This window comes from Tasmannia lanceolata, unplaced genomic scaffold, assembly GCF_043159265.1.
Source record: "Tasmannia lanceolata isolate RefF3 unplaced genomic scaffold, GAP_Taslan_0.1 ptg000015l, whole genome shotgun sequence".
NCBI classification, from domain to species: domain Eukaryota; kingdom Viridiplantae; phylum Streptophyta; class Magnoliopsida; order Canellales; family Winteraceae; genus Tasmannia; species Tasmannia lanceolata.
Window position 1 is genome coordinate 18,867,238 of NW_027518692.1, and position 24,167 is coordinate 18,891,404.

General features: G+C 35.8%; 1 protein-coding gene, 1 long non-coding RNA gene and 1 other non-coding gene across 4 annotated transcripts; 1 reads left to right on the forward strand and 2 right to left on the reverse strand.

The window, feature by feature from the left end:
- The first annotated feature begins 2,055 nt into the window (after positions 1–2,055).
- LOC143847089 (uncharacterized) lies at positions 2,056–6,213 on the forward strand. Its single transcript, XR_013234936.1, has 2 exons — positions 2,056–2,429; positions 5,842–6,213. It is a non-coding gene; the product is annotated as an uncharacterized LOC143847089 (long non-coding RNA).
- A 2,874-nt stretch (positions 6,214–9,087) lies between these two features.
- Positions 9,088–23,640, reverse strand: LOC143845369 (AT-hook motif nuclear-localized protein 10-like). 2 transcript variants are annotated; one of them, XM_077353682.1, is made up of 6 exons: positions 23,480–23,640; positions 22,316–23,285; positions 21,043–21,095; positions 14,247–14,378; positions 12,002–12,166; positions 9,088–9,647 (listed from the first exon to the last, which is right to left on the reverse strand). In XM_077353682.1, the coding sequence occupies exons 2-6, from the start codon at positions 22,785–22,787 to the stop codon at positions 9,414–9,416; spliced, it is 1,056 nt and encodes a 351-aa protein (XP_077209797.1). In that variant the 5' UTR covers positions 22,788–23,285; positions 23,480–23,640; the 3' UTR covers positions 9,088–9,413. The 2 variants fall into 2 exon arrangements, with proteins under 2 accessions (XP_077209797.1, XP_077209798.1); XM_077353683.1 differs by having other exon boundaries at positions 12,002–12,163; positions 23,480–23,638.
- LOC143847706 (U6 spliceosomal RNA) lies at positions 12,526–12,630 on the reverse strand. Its single transcript, XR_013235220.1, has one exon. It is a non-coding gene; the product is annotated as a U6 spliceosomal RNA (small nuclear RNA).
- Positions 23,641–24,167: the final 527 nt, after the last annotated feature.

A 24,167-nucleotide genomic window follows, 5' to 3' on the forward strand; every position in this document is an offset into this window, starting at 1 on the left:
CAGATCGTTCTAAAAGGTCATTTTAAAGAAACATTTAGGTGTTCCCAAACCGGGTGCGACTGAGGCCGAGTTGAATCGGGTTGAGTCCTACCCTAGCCCAATCAGAGATAGCATTTACCAAATGGAGCTGGGTCTACCTTGCTCAAAGATGTAAACCATTCAATTGCTGCGCCCCAATGTAAATAGGTTTAGTACATGGGGAAGTTTGTTTATAGATTAGAGGGTTAGAAACTTAGAATCATCTTGTTGAGATGATTTTTGGGGCATATATACATTGGGGCCCAACCAACTGAATATCGGATCTTCGAACAAGGTGGGACAAACCGGTTCAAAGATCCAAACCATTGTATATTTGAATATTAAAACCCACTAGTATAAAAAGTGTGGGAGAGAAAGAGGACATCAACATTCCCTTGTTTTGATAATGACACTTGTTATTTTATTAAACACTTCTCTAATAGGCTTCACCAAACAATTAGACGAGTGTAAGTAAAAGAGTCCCATTATAGAAATCATATCCAGTGTTTTGCTAATGGCACTTGTTGATTGGTTATAGAGTATATTGGGAATTGTATGAGCCTTTTAGAGAAAATTAGATAAGTAAATATTGAATTGAAATTCCAGTATGTGCGGATATCAATTCCCTATATATTTACAAATTTCTTGTGAAACCAATTATATGTAAGATATCCCATTTTTAACTCAGAAAGGAATGCGGCCTGAGAGGGACCTCCAAAATTCCAAAATTTTATAGATGATGCGGGACATACAAGCAGAGGGCCAGGCCTTCTAGCCTGTCCCATACCAGGCTGGGTCACACCTAGTTCCATACCTAGGAAGGCCCCAACTTAGGACCGTAACAATTACTAAAACAAAATTGGTAAAGACGAGATAATTTCAAGATCATGCTGATATCATCTTGTGACTAAGAGTCAAGATTCTCATTAGTAAAAACCACTTACAAAAACTGAATGAGGCCTTCTCTAGGGAAACCTACTTGGGTCAGATTTCGAATTCCTCGGGACAGCCCCTTGTAGTGTAAAAGATCAGTCAAAAATACACAAGAGGAGGCTGGCCCAGGGAAGAAAAGTGGGGGAGATACATCACTTCCTGCAAAATAAATGTAGAGATAGTGGGACCTACATTGATCCGATTTCATACACGCCATCTGCCCTACGAATGAATGGTAGAGATCCTCCCGATCATATGGTGGGCCACCACCGGAATATTGTAAGCTCCATATATTCTCCCATGGAGAGTTTTATATGGTGTGTAGCCATATATTCCAGTATTTTTCTAAAAATAATGTACGGCCTACTTCATAGCATGATCCAAACCATTCATATGTTGGACCACAACGTATGGGATGATCCTAACCTCCAATCTATTGTGGTTGTGTAGCCATATAGTCCAGTCCCTCTATAGATCGGAGGGTTAGGATCATCCTATGGAAATGATTTTTGAGGCAAAACTTGTGGCCCAACAAATGAACGGTTCGGATCATCCTATGAAGTGGGTCATACTTTACATTTTGAAAATTAAAGGAATTTACGGCCACACATCATATAAATATTTTCCAAAAACTACTGTACCGCAAGATGATCCGAGTTGATAGGGCACAATGTAAATAGGTTGTGCCAAGAAAATCATTTCCATAGAATGATCCCAACCCTCCGATCTATATAGTTTTTTCACAATATGCCATGCTCTATAGATCGAAGGGCTAAGGTAGACGCACAACCTATTTTCATCATGGCCCATCAAATGTACGGTTAGGATCATCCTATAGTGTAAGCCTGACCCCACTCATAAGAAATACAGCTTACACGACATAAAATCTCGTCTCCCATGATTCGCTCATGACCTCCCTACCGCCCACTTCGAAAATATATATATATATATAAAAAAAACACAATTATACAGTGGAAGGGCAATATTGTAATTTTGTAGAATGAGAGAGTCCCTTCAAAAAAAAAATCCCCACCTATTTTTAAGCCTAACGATCCCTTTCTCTCTTTCCCACACCCCCCTCTCTTAAGTCTCTTCTCCCATAACACAAAAAGAAAAGAACCAAGAACTCTCTCTCTCTCTCTCTCTCTCTCTCTCTCTATGGAGGAGTACGTAAGGAAGCTAGCTGTATGGGACACCAAGACCTTCAAACCTATTATGACCCATGAGGAGCTGGACCCCATCTTGGCCACGCTTGGTTTCGTGGCCCTAGGGAGCACCTTTTCTGGTGGGGTACCCTGGAAGGAGTACGTTTTCTCTGCCGGAGGGTGTCGGAATTTGGGAGACTCCGAGCCGCTCCCTCGCCCCCGACTTCCTTACCCTAGGATCGACGGCCTACACATCTTCACGTATCGTGCCTTCTTTGACGCTGTTGGATTTTATCTCGGCAAACGAGATATCGCCGACATATTCCATGTCAGGTTATTTTCCTTCACCTTCCTTCCATTTTTTCTGTTCAGACTTGAGAGACAGAGAGAGAGAGGGAGGGAGAGTTTCCTTTTTCTTCTCTGTTTTTTTGACTTTCTAATTTAATTAGGTTACTGATATTGGCACTACCATTTTTTTAATAATTGCACGAACCCAATTTGTCTTTTCTGTTTTAATTGGATTTTGAGAGTTCTTTTTTTTTTTTTTGGGCAATGTCAAGAAACAACAACCGAGTTGGTGTGAGTATTAAAAATATGGTAGTGCCAACATCACTAGCATATAACTATGTTTCCTTTTTTATTCCGGACTCTTGTAACGTCTTGCGTTTTCTCGGGATTTCGGTTGGACTTATGAATATCCCCTGGTTTTATTAAAATTACGGAAATGCCACTGCTTGTCTTCTCAATTTTCTGGTTTTTCTTTTCCTTCCGGTGGTAATGTTTTGTTTTTTTCCTGGAAATTCAGGTTTTTCTTTCTCCTTCTAGAGCTCTTGCTTTCCCCACTGTCTGTTTAGGTTTTGACGATTCTTGTGAATTGCTTCAGAAATGCCCATGATCTTTAAGTAAATTACGAAAGTGCCATAGGAATTGTTCTGTACTTTGACCTTGAGGACGAGGTCTTGATTCTCTCTTCCCTCGCTTCATTTGATTTTTTGTGTTCAGAGATTTTTTTAATTTTTAAGATAGTGCTCAAGAAATGCCCCTCTTTTCTTGAAAATTTACTTAATTGCCACGGTTGGTAGTAACGCCGCCTTGGGTCAATGATTCCGGTGCAGAGTTAAAATAGCCCTCTTCTACTAACAAATTACGGAAATGCCACTCCCTTTTGTTTTTTTGAGATGACGTTCTGTTTTCCCGCGAGCGGCAGAAAAACAAAAAACTGTCGAATTTAGAGAAAATTACTAAAATAGCCAACTGAAAATAAAGCTTTGTTGGGGATGAGTTTGTTTCTGGTTGATTACCAAAATACCCTTCACTTTTAGAGATATTACAATAATGTCACTATTTATATTTTCGGCAACCGGATCTGTCGAAAGTAAAATATCGGAAGTAAATCGTTTTCCATGTGAAATTACTAAAATATCTTAGGCTTCTGCACAATTTAAGTAGGGGTGCCTGACAGAGGGCCCGCCCACATTTTGCTAGCACAATCCGGATCGTTCATATCAGGGCCCATAGACATGTGGTGTAAATCAGTCTATTCGGACATATCTAGCCTTTCAATCAATTTGTTCCTGACCATCCATTAGAAATGAAGGGTCTAGATCTTCCCAATGGGATTTTCTCATATTAGGCTTCTTATACTATTCCCAAAACAATTCTTAAATTATTTAAACTCTTTTGGTTGGTGGGTCGTTGTTTATAGTTTATACTCAATGGAAGAAGAGTCTAGTCTAGGGGGTGTATGCTACCAAACCAAGGGGGTGCAAATATCAATTCCCTTTATTGTTTATTTTGTAATTTCTTCTTCTTTTTTTGTCTTTGAGGTGCATTACTTCTTAAGTTGTTCATATTAAAAGTTTTAATGATGTCTTTATACTCAATAGATTGAGAAATTTATCTTAGAAATGTTAAACCATCATAAGACTACACTTGAAATAAGATAAAAGAAATAAATTTTACTAGATAAAATCTTAGAGAACTGGGATATCAGTATCAGTATTCTGTGCCATCACCGCCTCATGATTACAGTTGAAGATAGTGTGATAAACAGTACAAAATCATAAGATACTTATTAAGGATTGTAAACTTGACGAAGAAAGCTTCACTAAGAACACTTCGCGAAGAAATGGGCACGTGCTTTGCCTTAACATGATACACACACATATACATATCTCAAGTCAACTCAATAAAGCCTTTGTCCCAAACTAGTTGGGGTCGGCTAAATGAATCCAGTAGAAAAAATTCATGAAGAAGGTAATCCCCACACCATTTCTATTCCTCTCCTTTCCTGTATACCATAACTTGAAACCCGTATTCTCTATTTCCCTAGCCTTTTCTCCTACACATTTAGTCTCTTGAAGATATATATATATATATATATATATATATATAGGACAAAAATGGGGCAGATTGGTCTCTGTCCATTTTTGTCCTCCACAAATGGAGGGGTTAGGCTGATCCTATGGAGCTGATTTTTGGTACACCCCCCCATCTATGTAAGGGACTTTCAAATGAATGGTTTGGATCATCCTAACAAAGTGGGCCCCATGTGATTGGGCAAGCTAGCTCACCATAAGTTTGGTATATATATATATATATATATATATATATATATATATATATATATATATATGCAAGATAACATGATTTAGTTATGTCTATATTGGAACTGTTTTCTTTTTAGAGGTTATGCATACAACTTCCTTTGTCCTATTTTACTTGGGATTTGCTATGGTCCATCGCAGAAGGCATTTCGCGGCTGGTCTGTCGCACATCAGACTCCATTCACCTGCGACAGACCAGCCGCGAAATGCCTTTTGCGATGGACGCTAGCAATTCCCTTTATACTTTTTGAATTCTTTGAGAGAAATTTGAATTCAATGTGAAGAAGGAAAGTGCGCGTGATCTGCACTAACATGACTCATGTAAAAAATATGTACTTTTATAACTAGGCTTTTTTAAGTGAGAAACGAGAGTTCAAATTTATGAGCTCACTACCCAAACAATCATTGATAAGGATTGTCTAAATCATTTATGTTTGGCTCCTACCTTAGATAATACGCATGCCAAAAATCATCTCCATAAAATGATCCTAACCCTCCGATATATTTGGTGTAAAATGGACATCTCTTAAGAGTCCAAAATACAATTGTATAGAAACATCGACGAATCGACGGGTTATATCATTCTACGGATATGATATTTGACGCACAACCTATCTACGGTGAGGATTAACAACTAAATAGTTTAGACCATCCAAATATGTGGGCTCCACTTGATACAGATATCATATAAGAGTTGTTCCATTTTACATATAGTCTACTTGATACAGACGTCATATAAGAGTTGTTCCATTTTACATAGGGAAATGATTTCAGCACAACTATGTTTTCATACATGCGCTCATGCTTATTGTCTTTTCGCATTTAATTGTCACGTAAGTGCTGTTTTACAAGAAATATGAGCATCACGCATCAAAACGTGTTTGTGTTGGAATTATTTCCCTTTACATATTGGGAATTCAGGTTGAGCTTTTACAATAAAATCGGGTTGGATTCAAGTTGATTCCATTTTATTTTTTAGCAAAAGCTCGACCCAACCCGGCCCAAATTACCCCCCCCCCCCCCCCCCCCCTCTCTCTCTCTCTCACTTATATAAAATCTTCAAGCGATCTCTTTCTATCTCTTTATTTATTTGAATGTTGATTATTCAATGAAAGCAGTGAAATTCTTGAGTTTTTCAGGGGCATGCCGCTTCATCGGACTTATGATCGACCTTTCGATAAAAAATTCCGCCGTATGAACGACGAAGAAGGGCTCTATGTTTACAGAGAAGGGACTATTGATCAAGCCACACTCATGGTTTACAATAGCAACAACACCAACAATAGCAGCAATGGCAACAACAAGAACAGCAGCAATAGTACCACGACAACCTTAAGCTCTCTTGTTCTATTAAAGGATATCATAGTCTAAACCCCCCCCCCCCACCCCTCCTTTAAAAAAAATATCATAGTCTAATTCCCCTTAGTCACATTCTTTTGTTTTTTGTCTTTGCTTTTATATGAAGATATTTCTTTCCCTCTTTCTCTTCAATACAATTGGTTTTTCTTCCACATCCGTACTTGTTATTGATATATGTTTCCACACAAATCTAGACTGAGGCTCTCGAACGACGAGCAATGCTGAGATGGCTCCTGGGACGAAGATCTATAACTTGTAGAAGCTGTCGGAGTCTCTGATAGTCTGATTCCTAAGTACAAACTGAGCTCTATGCGGGCTCAGCGAAAGCAAGAGAATGAATTGCATATCGGTGCCTTTGAGCCTTGGTCCCCTTTATTTACAGTGAGACTCCTCAAATCAATTATGAAAGTTGTCTCTCTATGACTCTTATTTTCGGTTTCTAAGATTATCCTTTGGCAGCTGTGAATTTAGGCTGTTGTCTTAGAGTTTCTAGGGCCTCCAGAAGAGTTGTGAAGTTACCCTTTTGTCCATGGCATGTTTAAGTCCGCATGTGCCACGTGCTCACCTCCGATTTGGTGCTCACTTTCCCCCAACACATTTCAATTATGTACTGAACTTCTTCTTTTTTTTTTGTCATTATATGCATCTCAAATACATCGGCATAATCAAAAGATATATAAAACTGAAGGATAGCGGGAATTAAGTTAATCTCGATGAGCTTGAAATCTGTTTGTTCGCCATTGCTTTGATCATAGGTCCCTAGTATTTTAGATCATTTGAATCCTTTGTTTTCCCTTTCTAGTGTATCTCAAGGATAGGGATGGTGGTCGTCATTCTTAAATGTATCACCTCTCTTTTCATTTAATAAACCGGTAGGGGTCCCCACCAAACCCGGCTTACCTATAAAAAAAAGAGAAAGAAGAACAAGGTTCCTTCGTATTATTGTTCTAGAAATATCATTGGCCTTTCTTTTAAATTTTTCTTTTGTTATTTTTTTCTTATGGAAATCCACATGATTTTTATCTAATCATTCAAACATTTGAAACAAAAATAGAGAAAATAAAAAGCTCTAGTCTTTGAACATACACAATTATTTAGTACATCAGATATACATTTGAATTATCCTTCTTTAATTAATTCGACATGTTCACACTCTCACTGCTCTCTTTGTATTAATCTTTTTAATTTGGCTGTTGACAACTGGTTGGGAGTTCTTTGAGAAAAAGCTTAAAATAAAGTGTGGGGTGCCAATATCCAACAAGGAGGTGAAAATATCAGTTCTTAATTAAATTATCTAATTATTTCTAGTTCATCAAATTGTTGTGAATTGTTTGAGAAAAGCTTAAAATAAATTGTGGGGTACCAATAACAAAGTAGGGGAAATCAGTTTTTAATTAAATTATCTAATTAGTTCCAGTTCATTGGCAAAAACAATATGTTGAATTGGTTCATTTCAAGCCAGCCTGATGAGACCTATGACATACCAACTCAGTATATTGGCTATTGTTGTTAAAAAAAAAACACTATCACAAGTTATAACATGAGTAATTTACAGGGATTGAGAAGGGAGTGGTTACAGGGTGTGTTCACAAGAAGAAGAGTCTGAAAGCATTGAGGAGGGTTGGACTGAAAGCTGAGTTTCAATATGCACAAAATGAGATATTCCTTAATGCATATGCTAGTGGGACCTATGGAGGCCTCAGGATCAACAACTCCAGCTTCTTGCAGAGCTTTGAGAACCCCTTCAAAACCCTACACTACTGTTCTACCTCTCTTCAAAACCTTACATGTTCATTGATATGGGTCTTGTGACTGAGAGGTAAAATGTAAAGAAAGAGAATGACTGAGGTTCCTTAGAATGAAGGTAATCTCTTACTATGTAGATGTAAGGAATTATTACTCTGTTTAGAGAGGATTAGGAAGTAGCAAAAGTGAATGGGAAGATAATTAGGTTCTTTCACAATGTTTTGTGCGTTCCGATAAGGAATTTTATGACAAGAAAATTCATATTTCAAAGAAAGATAACAAAGTTATTTTACAATGTTTTGTTCCTTTGAGGATTTTTCTGATAAGATTCATATTTCAAGCAAAGATAGCAGCTCTCACAATGTTTTTGTATCACTTTGGAGATACAGTTTCATCTGAATCCATTTGTTTCTTTTAGGCGTGTTCATTATTCGGTAATAACCGATAGAACCGAATTGGTTCGGTTATTTCGGTTCGGTTTCGGTTGTGTTTATTTATTTTTTTACAAACATTAATTTTCGGTTTTGGTAAAAAGAAATCGGTATAAGAGAAAAAAATGAATAAATTGCCGCTTATTGGGCCCCATGCATGTGGCGTGCATGTGATTGGATGCGTGATCGACCAAAGTTTGGTCAATTGTCATTGACTCACGTTCCCCACCTTTATAGGATGTGATTGTGAAGAAATATAGGTTGTCGTCATTTGACTGGCAGTGTATTATGGGGTGCTTAGTTGATGTGAGATGGTTACTGCTCAGCTACTGATGCTTTAACCGTTGCTTAAAATAGGATAACCAAAATGAATTGGTGAGTTTAGTTCGGTTATAACCTAATGAACACCCTTAGTTTCTTTCACTCCGATGAATCATAATCAGTTCTTAGGGAAAACAGAAAAAACTTTTCATCTGAATCCATTTGTTTCTTCAACCATTGCTGGAAACAATGTCTTGGTATCCTCCAGCTATTATAATTATACATCAAAATCCAGCCATAAGTGCAGCAATTCTGAAGTACTCTTAGGCCGAGAACTGATTGTGGATCCAAAACTGATTATTTTGAGTCCAACAATCAGTTTAGCACACAATCAGTTCTCTAAATCTAAAAAAACAGGGACTAATAAACTCATCAAAAGTTTTGCATTTTACATACCTTGCAGGCAGTTTCAGAAAATTTGAGTCACATATACCACAAATGCATTAGCTTTTAAACAGATTTCAAGATTTCAACTTCATATTTCAAATTTCTTCAGCATCCCTTACAAATCCTGAACTGTTTGATCAATTTTCAGAGAGAGAGAGAGAGAGAGTTTCAATGGCAATAAGAAGAATAGAACTAGTACATCAAGATACATATAATTAAACACCCTTCTGATCCTACAGAATAAAACCTACAGCATTTCCTAAATCACATGGCATTGGATTAAGTCAGCATTCACCACAGAGTAATACCTCCCAGTCTCTGGATAGTCACTAGAGCTCTGCTTTTCCGAAAGCATCTACATATACACAACCTTAAAACCTTAAAGTTACAGCTTGATCTCTATGCAATGGCTCCTGTGGCTACAAGAGTGCACGAGAATTGAAGCAGCGGCTAAATTACTCTTCAGCTTATTTCCATGGCATACTAGCCATGCCTTGTGGGGCACTGTTATTGCAAGCACCTGTGCTCTGGTTGAGTGGACTCCCGGGCCCACCGGAGGACTCGCTCAGTGTTCCCCGAGATGGTGGGCTTCCAGTCCCTCCTGGTCCACCAGAGCCGATTTTCAGCTGGGCAGACAGGTCTGAAGGGTTTGTTGATTTCTTTTCTTTCTGCCCATCTGCTATGAAACTTCCCACAACCACCTGCAAAAGATCATATAATCAAGGTTCTGAAAATCGGAATCGAATCGTAAATCGTAACAGGGTTTGTATCGTATCGAATCGTAAATTGTAAGATTTTTTCAGAATTATATATAAAAATGAGAAAAAATATTAAAAACTATACAAAGGTAAAAAATAAGAATAAAATGAGTAATTGTCTATTTTCCATTTGAAGCTATTAAATTAAATATAAAATTTCATGATTAGTAATCCGAAGCACAAACCATATTCATCACACAATAAATTACTAAACAAAGAACAAACTATATTCATCATATAATAAATCATTATATAATTTATCACAACAGTAAACAAAGTAGATACTCAAATCTATAATAATCATCATGTAAAGAAATGTCAACAATAAACAAAGTATTTTGAAATGATTTTCATTTTGAAATCACAATAAGTTCTCAAAATCCAAAACAGACAGAATCATAAAAATCGCACGATTCAAAGTAGAATCGTACTTGAATCGTAAGATTTTTACGAAAAAAGATTCTATATCCGATTTGAATCGTTGAACCCGCAAATCGATTTGAATCGTAAGATTTTAACAACAGAGCATATAATTGTTTCACGTGAAAAATAGAATTCGAGTTTCAATGATTAGTAGCTCTAAGAAAAAAATCAGAGCTACACTATAAATGTATAGCTATACATCCGCCGAAACCTTTATAATGTAATTGAACAAAGAGATCCAGAAGTTCAAGAACACATATACAATGAAGGGACAATATGTACTCCCATGTCAAGCATTAACAGTAATTCAAAGTGTGAACAATGTGGTTACAGGCGTACTAAGACTACTTACAAGGGAAACTTTGTCAAAACCATCCTCTTAAGAAACATTTTATTCTTAAGCTAACATTATAACTCATGTCTCTCGAGAAATTAAAATGGATTGGATAACTCGTGTCTTAAGCTAACACTATCCAAACAACTTTTGTCATTGAGACAGTACCCAATGTAACTTTGTCAAAACCATTCTCTTAAGAAACACTTTATTTTTATTTTCATAAAAAAGAAACACTTTATTTTTAATCTTGCACTATAACCCATATCTCCTGAGGAACTCAAATGGATTGGATAATGATGTGAATAAATACTAATTATCCAAACAATTTTGTTTTTGAGACATAGTCCAACCAAAATAATTTCCATGTTCAGATCAAATAGTCTGACAATTCGGGCAATATTAATAACCTTTTTTTACTGCCTAATCCAATTAGATCTTCAAATAAAACAGCTGCTGTATTTTAGTCATAAGCATCACAGGTGTTTTGGGAAGAGAGAAGGGTATTCAGAAATGCTTTTGTTCAAGCATTTCTTTTGTTACAGCTATGCAACAATCTAACTCAAGTACAAATTGTTCCATTCAAAAAACAAAAGTACAAACTGACTGGTATACGCTACAAGGCTTTCCATTTTACCATTTATATATGAATGGGTTGTTTTGCTCTATGTTAAAAATCAGGAGTTCGGACTTCTGTTGAGTTGATGAGCATGGTCGTACCAGCAGCAAAGAGTTTGGCAATTTAATTAAATTTAATCATTTTTCCAACAAAAAAGATAAAGAAAAAACATATAATTGGGTGTGCTTGAATATAAATAATCTGAAACTGTGAATGGTCCAAATCAGGTACAGAACAATGGTTCAAAGGTTTTAAATGAAAGTCTAATACAATTTAAGTGATAAGACGATCATTAAATAGTAAGAGAAACCTTGTCAGTGCATCACTGGCATCCGTATAAAAGAATTCTTGCACACAGTACTCCAAAAAAAAAAACGTTTCTTTTAAATGTAACTAAGGGCCAACAGATTCTGGTTCTATTGCTTTTAGTTTATCCTTTCTGCAAAGAAAATGTCTAAAAAGAAGAAACTATAAAAGGTTAGGTGCCATTAAATATAAATAATCTGAAACTGTGAATGGTTCTGATCAGGTACTAAATTATGCTTCATATGTTTTGCAGGAAAGTATTGGTATAATTTAAAACTGGTAAGACAATCATCAAATGGTAGGAGAAACATCGTAAATTATGTGCGTCACTGGCATTATACTGGTATCCATGCATGCAGTACTTTTGTCTTAAACGAAACTAAGGGTTTGAATGATTTTAGTTTATCTTTTCTGTACAGAAAATGTCTATTTATGTTATTATTGGCCAATTTCACAGGAAAGGAATATTTATGTTATTATTGACAAATATTCTATTCAGCAATGGTTAGGATATCAAGAAACCATCACATAAAGTATCATCGAAAACCATGTCCTGACAAATCATTATTTGGAATAAAGAAACGCCTACAAAAACATACTGAAATTAGGACAGACCTGGACTGGGGAAGCAGCTGTTAGAAGGCCAGCCACCCCACCACCTAAAACACGGCCATCAGGGCCCGCAAGTGACACACTCAATCCGCCTGTTCGGCTGCGCTGACCACCACTCTCTGAGAGCAGAAATGACCCAGAAAGTGACAGGATCTCAAATCGTCCCTGCTTCAACAATATAGAGCTTCATATCGGTAAAATGCATTTTATCTATAGGCAACAAAGACAAATTACATTAAGGAAGTAACTACCAAAACAGTAACTACCACCTGCTTCAAACTGAAACTTCATGTATTGATGGCATATAAAAGACCTTGGATTTTCTAGCTACAAGTATGAAAGAAAATACTCATATAAACCGAGCAGAAGTATCAAAAAGGCACTCGCTCACGAAGGTTGACATCCAACCAAGATTTCTGTTTTACCTGGTTATTTCCTAGTGGTTGTTAAATACAGCAGTAGCTATCTCTAAATTATAACCGGTGGTAGTTTGAATTTAGTAAGACAAAGTGCATACACAGGGCAGATCAAACTTTGCACTTTTATGGCCGATGCCAATCATCCTTGCGCAGGGTCCATGCTAATCTTCTTTGTATGATTCCAATTTCCCATGAAACTCGATCCACTATTTTGTTTTTTGTTTTTTGAATGATGAAGAATTATACTAAAAAAAGGTTGTCTTTAGTCATGAAAGTCAAGTATCAACATAGATACTGATGGTTATGCAGGGAGAGTAAAGGGGAAAATACAGAGAAGAAACAACCAAGTAGTCTAAATTTCCACTAATTTATAAAAGGCCTGTTTCATATTGCAGTAATAATCCTCACACAAATTAGAAAAATGAAAATAGGAAACTACGCATAAGGCCATAACAAGGAAACTATCATTAAATAAAAAAATTGCCCTAAACTACCAACTATTTGCCAATGACAAACCTATAATCAGAAATACACCGGTTTTTTGCGAAAAATAAATAGAACATTGATTATTACTCCAGTAGAAAGTTAGGGTACACATAAATGGTGTCAGATGCATGTCAAGATGGCTGGGAAAAGCTAGGTTCCATTTTAAAATGTTCTAATCCATTTGTATCAAGTATGAATGCCTCAGCATCAAGTAACCTGAGATCACCCGGTCCAACTCCAGCTTCACCAGTGCCTAATACAGACCCACACGCCAATGTCCAAGTAACATAGTACCATACCCCTTCCCAAGAAAGAATTTTTTTCACAATCTATCATTTGTTTCCAATGACATAGTATAAGCTGCATTAACTTCGCCAATCCAAGCACATATGCCTGCTATCCATTTGGTTTTTAACAGAAGAATGAAGCTGTCCTACTCCTACCTCACTTGCTCAAGAATGCAATTACATAGTGATTATTATATTAACATATTTGCTACTAGCTAGCTGATAATTTTCATAATTCATTTTTTGCAACAAATCTCACTAAAAGCCCTTGACCTATAGAAAATTAACCAATATATATTAAAAAAAAAAGATGCATCGGGATGTTCAACAATTGTTGAGCAAATGAGGGAAGACGGGAAATTTTAAAAGAATATAAATGATTTGCAGAGCAGACGACAGATTTTAACAGAATGGAAATAAATACAGTAGTAAAATTTTCCCAGAACTTTTCCCTAGAACCAATGTGATGGCTTATGTTGCCTTCAACTTGAATCAACATTTTTCCTTCTTCACCAGCAGACAATGGTTAGTATCTTTTTCTTTAAAAAACGCTAAGAATTATATTGAAGAAGTGGGGAAACAAAGAAAGAACTTTACAAAAAACTAATCCCTCTTCACTTCCCAAAGTAGATGTGGCACAAAGGAGAAAGCTAACCCCTTATTTTCCAAAAAACTAATCCCTCTTCACTTCCCTACCACATACCTAACCTTCAGAGAGGAACTTGTCCCTAATACAACATATCAACAACGATGCACTCAAGCTCTTATCTTGACCTTTCTTCCCAATTTCCACCTACAAACCCCATCCTCTGCATATTTCCCCACATCATCTCCTCTCCCAATCTCCACAGCCACTTCACAATCCTATGATAAAAATCACTTATACAAAGAACACCATGCTTCGTAATTTTTATACAGATCCTCGCTATTCAGAACAGTCCAAGCTTGAGATGTAACTAAAGAATATCAGACCCACCTCTGATTCCAGAAAAATCAAGAACAGTATGTACACCGTAGTATGGGCAAGTTGAGATGTAACTTTATAATATCACAAACCTCATAAGTAACTGTTCCACCAGATGTTGCTGCCTGACGCAGTGTCACGTTAGATATAGCACCATTAGCTGACAGAATGCATACTGCCCGTGGTCCATTCTGAGAAAATGACATTATCTTCGAGGATACATCCTGGAAAAAAATACAAGGAATAAATAGTGATAAGAATGTTTTCATGTCTCCCTAAACATTTCCTAACTCAAACAGATCTACAGTAGCTTTTCATTAGCAAAATTTAAATAGACCAGAAGCTGTAAGACAAAAAAACCTATTTGCAATTTAAAATTTAAAAAAAAAATCAATAGTAAGAAATTCTAACATTCGACATCAGGAGCATATTTTCCCAGTAATAAGATAAATACATTGCCAGCATCTTCTTTTGCCTTAAAAGAGAGCACACAAAACCAAGATCATCCCTTAGTTCATATCAGAAGTTTAAAGATTTTCTCAAAATTGTTCATAAATGACAAACAGATGTAACTTTCTCCAAAATTCTCTGTTTCAGTTTTTTTTCTTTAACTTAATTTCATACCTTTTTTTTAATTCAAGAAATTGATAATCCTATCAAGGTTAGGAAAAACTGCGCAAAAAAATGAAATACATTTCATAGATTATTTATTACAGCACTTCATAGATTTTGTGACTCCCGAACCTGAATCTGTAAGCACTTTTAATAAATAAACCATTCATATATTTAAGTGTCTAATTATGACTGCCACATGCACGTCTGCAGACATTGACACGGAATAAACACGATGGATATATGACGCAAATGATGTATTGAAACTCTAAAGTTAAATAACTTAAACAAACCCAAAAAGAAATGCAAAGATACACACATACGAGTGTGTGAACATGCACGCACGCACGCGCACACACAGGTATTTAGGTATTTATGTCTGTGTAATGAGCAATGTTTTGAAAATCGGAATCGAATAGTGAATCGTGAGATTTATATATATACATATATAAACAAATTAAAGAAAAAAATAGCCCATTATTCATTTTTCATCCAAATTCATTAATTCAAATAGAAACGGCCAACATTAGCCATTCAATATCATAATACGAATTGTTTGCTAAAAACCTTGACACGTACTAATCATCTATTTCTCATCCAAACCCATGCATATAGGATAATAATCTTAAAAAAAAAAAAAAAAAAAGACACAAGATCATATCAATTCTCAAGTCACCAACGTCAAATGAAAAATATCAATCACAAAATATTGGAGTCATCAATGCTGTCCTCATTAGAGTCGTCTCCCACCTCGATGTAAGTAATCCCCTCAAGCATATGCATTGTGCTTGACTGGTTCGATTCATTCGAACTCCTACTCCTCCTCTGTCTTCTTCCTTCTATTGAGAGGGATTTTGAAGGCTTCTTGTAATGTAGAAGGGAAATGAGTTTTTGGAACGGAAGTCATATTTTCTTTTATAAAAAACTTAATTTGGATAAATCGCATGAATCGTACGATTTAAAATCAAATTGTAAGATCCAATATAAATTGTGACATTCATACAAATTAAATTCAATCATGGGATTCAAATTGTTACAGCTAAGATTTGATTTGAATAGCAAAATCGAATCGTAAATCGTAAGATTTTCAAAACAATGGTAATGAAGGTATCTATAAACTACTGATATGGGCACTGCCATGTTTTGATAATTGCACTAACTCAGGTTGTCCCATAGTTTTAAAACTCCTCTGTGTCTGCATCGACTTCCCCAAGTAGACTCCCTTTTACCTTGGCTGCATTCCGCATAGCGCCGCATCCGCTTTCCACATTTTACCCTACATAGTCAATAAAAACTCCTTTGCGTCTCCTGAATTATGACCGCGTCAACCGAGTACTCAACCACATCAACGACGTTCTTGGCCGCGTCCGCGCCAGGTCAACATTGGCTTGTCCTTTCTTCAGCAATGTTCCACGACGCATCCGCGTTTTAAAACACTAGCTTGTCCTTTCTTTTTTAATTGGTGTTTGAGAGCTTTTAGGGACAAGCTAAGTTTGTGAAATTATTAAAACATGGCAAAGCCTATATATATATATATATGAGAAAAGCGTTCCTGCGCTATAGCGCAGTTACGCTCGCTGCGCTTTAGTGGTTTATAAGATTTCCTATTGGTTCATATAGCGGGTCCCCCTTTGAAACGTATAGCGGGTCCACAAGATGTGACGAATGGGAGGCTTTATAAACCACTAAAGCGCAGGGAGCGTAACTTCGCTACAGCGTAGGAATGCTTTTCTATATATATGGGGAAATGTTTTCTGCACGATACCTCAGATAAGTTATCTGAGCAAGAGCTCAAAAAAACATATGGGCCTACATTGTTTGGATGATCCAAAGCATTCATTTGGATAGTCCAAAGATAGATAGAGTGTGCACAAAAAATCTGGTCCACAGGATTATCCTAACCCTTCGATTTGTGGAAGTTAAAGTGGATGGGTATAAACCTCCACAAATCTGTCCATTTTTAACCTCAAAAAATCGTGCAGAAAACATTTCCCCATATATATATATATATATATGGGGAAAGTGTTCCTACGCAGCTGCTCAGATAGCTTATCTGAGCAGCTGCTTCAAAAACTCATGTGGCCCCACATTTTTGGGGTGATCTCCAAAGCATTCATTTGGAAGGCCCTTCCATGAATAGGGTGTGTACCAAAAATGAGCCCTTTAGGATCATCCTAACCCTGCCATTTGTGAAGGGAAAAAATGGTCAGAAACAATGTCTGTCCATTTTCCCCTCCACCTTTGATTGGGTTAGGATGATCCTATAGGGCTGATTTTTGGTACACACCCTATCCATGGAAGGGCCTTTCAAATGAATGATTTGGATCACCCCAAAAATGTGGGTCACATGAGTTTTTGTATCTGAGCAGCTGTGCAGGAACACCTCTCTCTCTCTCTCTCTCTCTCTCTCTCTATATATATATATATATATATATATATATATATACACACACACACACACACACATATATGTTAGCTTCGAGTCACGGAAACAGCCTCTCTGCAAAGCAGGGGTAAGGCAGCGTACATCTAGCCCTCCCCAAATCCCGCACTGGTGATAGCCTCATGCAATGGACCGCCCTTTTGTATAAATAGAATTAGTAAATTCTAAAAGGAAATAAAATAATTTTATTATTTATGATAAAGTTACACTTTTCTGTCAAGAATAAAAAATTATTTTAGAATGCATTTTATTTTCCTTTTAATAAAATTTATAAATAGAATTAGTAAATTCTAAAAGTAAATAAAATAATTTTATTATTTATGATAAAGTTTTACTTTTCTGTCAAGAATAAAAAATTACTTTAGAATGCATTTTCTTTTTCTTTTTAATAACAATTATAAATAGAATTAGTAAATAGAATTATTAAATTCTAAAAGTAAATAATTTGTTTTTATTATTTATAATAAAGTTTTACTTCTCTGTCATGAATAAAAAAAGGAAGATGATAAAATCACACCCCCTGTAGGATGATCAGCACCCCTCAAAAAGCGTTAGAAATCTGCACATAACCTCCTTTTTTTTACGCCTTTTGACCTCAATTCATGGTAAAGGTGTGCGAATTATCCTACCGCAGGTGCGGATTTATCATCTCCCATAAAAAATTACTTTATAATGCGTTTTCTTTTTCTTTTCCTTTTTTGAATGATAGTCAAGAAAATAATTAAGAGAAAAAGCTCCAGAAAACAAACTCCGCCAAACTGCAAAGTAAAGAAAATACAGCAAACACTAACGCAATCCAGATCCTCTATATGAAAGTAATTATGAAAGGCTCTCTGGCCATGCCCTTTAGAGTTTTTCATCTGATTATTCAACTTTTGAAAACACGCCCCCTAGAATTTTTCATTTTATTATTATTTTTTTAACGGTGTTTTTCATTTTATTATTAAAAAAAATGATCTCTGTTTGCATTTCATGATATGGAAAACAACACTTGCCATTCCAAAATAAAAGAAGGAAAACAACACTTGCAATTCATGTACACAGTAAGATATATATGATCAATATACTAAAAAGAAGATGAGATTTTCATAGCTGACGAATATACTAAAAAGAAAACGAGAAGTTCCATAAGAAAATTACTTGCAGATGGAGAACATAAAGATCGGAAGAGAATAGAAAGAGCGGGCAAATCAGAATAACAGAGCAAAAGAGAGAAAGAGAGGCGGAGAAGAAATTCTAATAGAGTTGGGGAATTTCCAATCTGAAAGAATAGGAAGTGAGAGATTTTCGCATAGTGAATCCGGTAGAGAGAGAGACACGAAAATATAGAAAGTTGAGAGATTTTCGCATAGTGAATCCTGTAGAGAGAGAGACACGAAAATATAGAAAGTTGAGAGATTTTCGCATAGTGAATCCTGTAGAGAGAGAGTGCCAATTTGGTTACGATTCTCAAATCCCACATGAGTCTCCATTTGGTTACGATTCGCAAATCCCACGTGAGTCTCCATTTGGTTACGATTCGCAAATCCCAAGTGGCATCTCTCATTAATGCCCTTAATATGGCAATGGTTTCCCAAACGACTCTAAAACCTCTTGATTTTATATTTTGGAAACAAAACAGGAGTAAAACGGGATATAGAGGGCTGCGACGTGGCGCACCCACGTCGTGCGACATTCAGCTTTACTTATATATTATTAGATATACTATGCTACACCGCTCTCATTAACTCCCTTAAAATGGCAATGTTTTCCCAAACGACTCTAAAACCTCTTGATTTTAAATTTTGGAAACAAAACGGGAGTAAAACGGGATATAGAGGCTGCCACGTGGCGCACCAACGCCGTGCAACATTCAGCTTTACTTATATATTATTAGATATACTATGCTATATCGCAGTTTAAATATATGGAAATATACACAACATGGAAATAAAATCTCCAAAAGAAAAAAAAATTAGCTATGTAGAAAGAAAAGAAAAAAAAAACCTAACTCTCAGCATCTAAATACATGCAGGGATTTTTGGTCAAACACACAAGCACAAACAAAAGGAAACAAAGAAGGTGATTCTAGACCCCATACATGTCATGTGTATGTATAATCGAATTGCTTGACTAGTAGGCAACCAGAAATCTAGCCCATTTTAGGAGCACACCAAAATAAGTTAAACAGCTAGTTTCTGTCAGCATTGATCCTACAGATTGAGTATGCATGTGGTGAGGACCACAATCACGTAGGTCAACTCATGGGATTCACCAAATCAATGGTCTTGATCACGCATGTATGCTATGTGGGATCATTAAGATCCCATCTTAACAAACATCATTTTGACTCGTGAACTCGTAAATTAAACCTCAATTATTATCATCTCTTTTTTCACCCGACTAAAACTTTGTCATAAAAGCACATATATCTTACATGAAGCATGCCCGCCCAAAGCATGAGCTATTTTTTTGTTATATATAATGAGCAAACATGAGTGGTGATGGACAAGCCCTGAGGTCAATTAAAACCTTATAAATGTAAATTTTCTTTTCACTAATTAAATATCTCTCATAAACGTGAATTTTGTAACAACTACTAAAGATCTTCCTTGATTTTACAACTACTAAAGATCTTATAAATGTAAATTTCCCTATAGCTATTAAACACATTATAAATGTAAATTTCTTTAGGCTACTGCGCGCTACAATGTTTTGATGATAGGGTGCTCTTCTTTTAGAGCTTTTTGAGAATTTTAATAGCCTTTGACAGGTGGTTAAAATAATAAAAGACAAGATGAGTTTGCCCCACTATTAAAACATTGTAGTGTGAATAATAGTAGCCGTGTCTTTATAGCCATAAAATACTTAAATAACAAAAAACTACATTGAATGAACAACAAAACCTCCTAAAAAGGTGAAACTTGTTAAACAGAAGGAAAATTGAAAAAGCCAACTATCACACGTCAAATAAAATGGGAAAACTTGGGCTCCCCTTAGGTTGTTTAAAACCTTATAATATAGAGTTCCCTTTAAATATTAAATACTTTATAAAGGAAATTTCTTTATGACTATTCAATTTCATAGACGTGTAAATTCCTCTATGTTATACTACATATAACGGGAAAACGTGCGTGACCTCTGAAGTTATTTAAAATCTAATAAAAGTAAAGAGTCCTTCAACTATTAAAGCTTATAAATGTAAATTTCTTTATAGCAACAAGATAAAAGGGCAAGTGCTATGGGCGAATATTATTCATGCAAAAAATATATGCACTTATGATATTTGGTTTAATGAGGTGGAAATAAAGCCAGAACTTAGCCATAAAGAAATTTACATCGGTAAGGTATTTAGTAGCTAGATAAATCTACATGTATATAATATTTATTAACAGTAGAAAAATTCACATTTTACAAAGTATTTAACATTTAAAGGAAATACCTTTAGGAAACACTCAAGTTATCCCATTACATACAGTATAGACTATAAAATTATACCTATTACTTTCTCTATAGCTGTTAAGACCTTGCACGTGTAAATATTTTATAGGTATTAAATACCTTACATTGGTAAGGTATGCCCCTAAAACTTCATTAAATTTAGGCATAAATGCAAGTATTTTTCGCATGAATAATGTTCGCCCAAAGCATGCGAGGTTTCATTGTACAATCTAACTGCATTTATTGGAGATCAGCAAATAAAAACATAAGATCAAAGCCTGAATGGATTGCATTAAAAAAGTACAGCCCAAGAAAATGCTTGTAAATTGCAACACATGGAAATCATATTATGGCAGTGATCATGCAACAAATACCAGAATAAATATGCACTTATAGAAAAAGAAAATACGTACCTCTCCAGCTTTAACCGTGATAACATGTGGTGTAAATCCAACCCCTGAAGATCCTGCATGTCATTCCCTTAATAAGGACAAATTGTGCTAAGGAATCCAAAAAAAGAAAAAAATAACTAAATAAAATAAAAGTCAGAAGCAGGCTTCCATCTAAAGGGGAATGGTAGTAGCTTATTTAAGAAATTCACACAAAAGGTAACTAATAAGCAATTCTTTTTTTGAATTGTGAATAAGCAATTCTTTTTAGTGAATTGAAAGGCGTAATATGGGATTATGCTTGCGTCAAAAATTCAAAGTACAACCTTTTTTTAAATACAATGTTACTCAACATTTACGACTGGATTTCAGAAAATTATAATAAAGCCCCAAATTATGTATCAGAAAATTACATAGCATCATTCCCTAAATAGAAATATGCAACAATTAAACCATTAAACGAGCTCATTTCTCCACTATTAAAATGGCCATTACTGAAGTTACCTAAAAAAATAATACGATTACTTAAACATGTTAAAAACCAAAAAACAAATTTTTTTTTTGAAAGATAACCAAAAAAGAAATAATAAGGGTATACGAGTAATTCTCCAATTTCATTTCTACAGGTTGATTTAACAAACCCAAATCCCTGCTAAACAAAATAACTTTCTTTTTTCCTTTTACCAGAGTCATCTCAGCCCCTTATAAACTATCAACCAATTTCTTTCTTCTTTTTAGAAACAAACCCAAAAAAAACACCAACAGAACACAACCAAAACCACTTCTTTATCAAAGCATTCAAGTCTCGAGCCTGTCACAATAAGATCACAGTGCAATAAAAAAATTCCCAGCTTCAAAACCAAACCCCATCACGTGACTGGGATATATAATGCAAAATAACATCAAAACAAATCCATAGAAACTGAATAGAACAGAACCATATAACCAAAACACAAATAATAAGGGCATACGAGTAATTCTCCAGTTTCATTTCCACAGATCGATTTAACAAACCCAAATCCCAGATAAACCAGTCATCTCCCCTGTTGCAAACAAAACCCAAAAAACCCCAACAGAACACAACCAAAAACACCCCTTCATCAAAGCATTAAAGTCTTGCCCCTGTCACAATAAGATCAAGGTGTAATAAAAGATTCCCAGCTTCTATACTAAACCCATCACGTGACTAGCACATATAATGCAAAAGAAGTAGTAAAGAACATCAAAACAAAACCTTAGAAACAGAATTGAACAGAAAACCATAGAAAACATAAAGAAAGACAGTCAAGAAAATTACCCAAAGCAGACATCTGCTGCTTCTTGCCGGAGCCCGGAGGCCGCCCTCGTGCCTTCTTCATCGAAGAAGAAGACGGTGTCGCCGGAGACGAGAATCCTCCGGCGATTCCGCCAGCACCGGCCGTCCCCGGAGAAGGAACAGCGGCCGAGACGGGGTTCAGGGCGAGCGCCATGGTACCGTCGGGACCGTACTTTCTAGGCCTCCCTCTCTTCCTTTTCATGGGCTCCCCCATGTTAAGCCCGTGTTGGACAATGGCGGTGGGGCCGCCCGGAACATCGCCGGAGCCGGTATAAGGAGGAGAGGCTCCGGTAACTGGTTTGTAAACGGGCGTTCCATCAGAGCTATAAGCTATTCTCATATTTTGCATTGCTGATTGTTGAGAAGGGGTGGGATTATTTTTCTGCAAACCTACACTGAAAGAGTCTCTATTGGACATAGCTGAGGAAAGATGAGAAGGTTCTCTCACTTCCATGACACCATTAAAACCCTAACCCTCACAGAAAAAGCATAAAAGAGTACAGAAACCTTGGATTTCACCAGAGCTCAAGAAACAGAACAATTCACTTAAAAAATCAGAGAGAAACGAGAGGTAGAAACTAATACTTTCTAAAGCCACTACAAATAAAACCCTAATTACAAAAAATCTAATTAGAACGACAGATTCAGATTCTAGTATTCTACTTACTGGATCACTACTTTAAAAAACAAACGACCAGAAAAAAAAAAAAAAAAAAAAAGTCAAAATTCAAAACAGAGAGCTGAGATTTAAAACCCTAAACTCGAGATTTAGAAAAACCCTAAGCCCTAAAGCTCGAGAATCCGTTCTCTTTCTTAACTGACTACAAGAAGAAAAATCACCTATACAGAAATCGCCAAAATTCTACCAGAGAAAAAAAAAATAGAAAATTTAACCACGGATTAGGGTAAAAAGGGGAAGAAAAACATGGAAATCACCAGAAATTGCGAGATCCTGCAAAAAAAACAAAGAAATTTCAAATCAAGTCAGTAAACTCATCATCTTCATGAAAAATTAGTCACTAAAATTCTCTCTTTTTTTCGATATTTACCGAATTAAAAAAAATAAGATAACATCAGGTAATTTAGGCCAGTGGAAAAAGGAAAATTTGAAAAAAAAAAAAGAGGAGAAAATTGAGATTTTCATACCTGCAAAAAAAAGGAAAAAAAGAAGAAAATTCTGAAAAGATTAGAGAGATTGTAGGGTTTTGAGAGAAAGAAGAGAGGTTCAAAAGGAGTGGTAATGGAGAGAGAAATAGCGTATTGTATTTCTCTTTTTTTTATTTTTTTTCTGCTTTTATTTTCAAGGAGTCTTAAGGCTTTATTAAAAAAGCAGGTAAAGCAGGCCGAAATTGCTTTCGTACAAAATAATAAATTAAATAAATGCATTAACTCCAACGCCCCCCCTGTGACCTTTTTTATTTATTTGTTTTCTCTTTTACTTTTCCTGTCTCCATTTTTTTATTTTTTTTTCCATTTTAAGCTGTTGTATTTTGATAATGGCACTTACTCACTTTGTGTTGGATCGAAGTAAAGAGAGTAAGAAGTGCGACTATCAAAATATGGTAGTGCTGATATCTGCAATATTTTATTTCCATTTTCTTCGTCTACGTTTGGTTGCTTGGACTTACTCGAAGGGTAGGGGAATAGGAAGTCAAAGGGAGAGACAAGAATTTTGATTTGTCTAGAATTATCTCGGAAAATTGTTTATAAGTGTTTGGTTGTGCGGCAAATAATAGGAGAGTATGAGAAAAAGTAGGTGGTGTCATTACCAATATATGGAGAGGGAAGAGAGAGATAGAGAGAGCATCACTCTGTAGAAAAGCTCAACCATAAT

What these genes read in the sequence shown, in the direction of transcription:
- LOC143845369 (XM_077353682.1), bottom strand. Translation starts at nt 22,787, where the DNA reads ATGGAAGTGAGAGAACCTTCTCATCTTTCCTCAGCTATGTCCAATAGA. An exon ending in TCACGGTTAAAGCTGGAGAG is followed by an intron (nt 14,379 to 21,042) that starts GTACGTATTTTC and finishes ATTTTTTTCCAG; the next exon opens with GATGTATCCTCGAAGATAAT. An exon ending in GTGGAACAGTTACTTATGAG is followed by an intron (nt 12,167 to 14,246) that starts GTTTGTGATATT and finishes ATATTGTTGAAG; the next exon opens with CAGGGACGATTTGAGATCCT.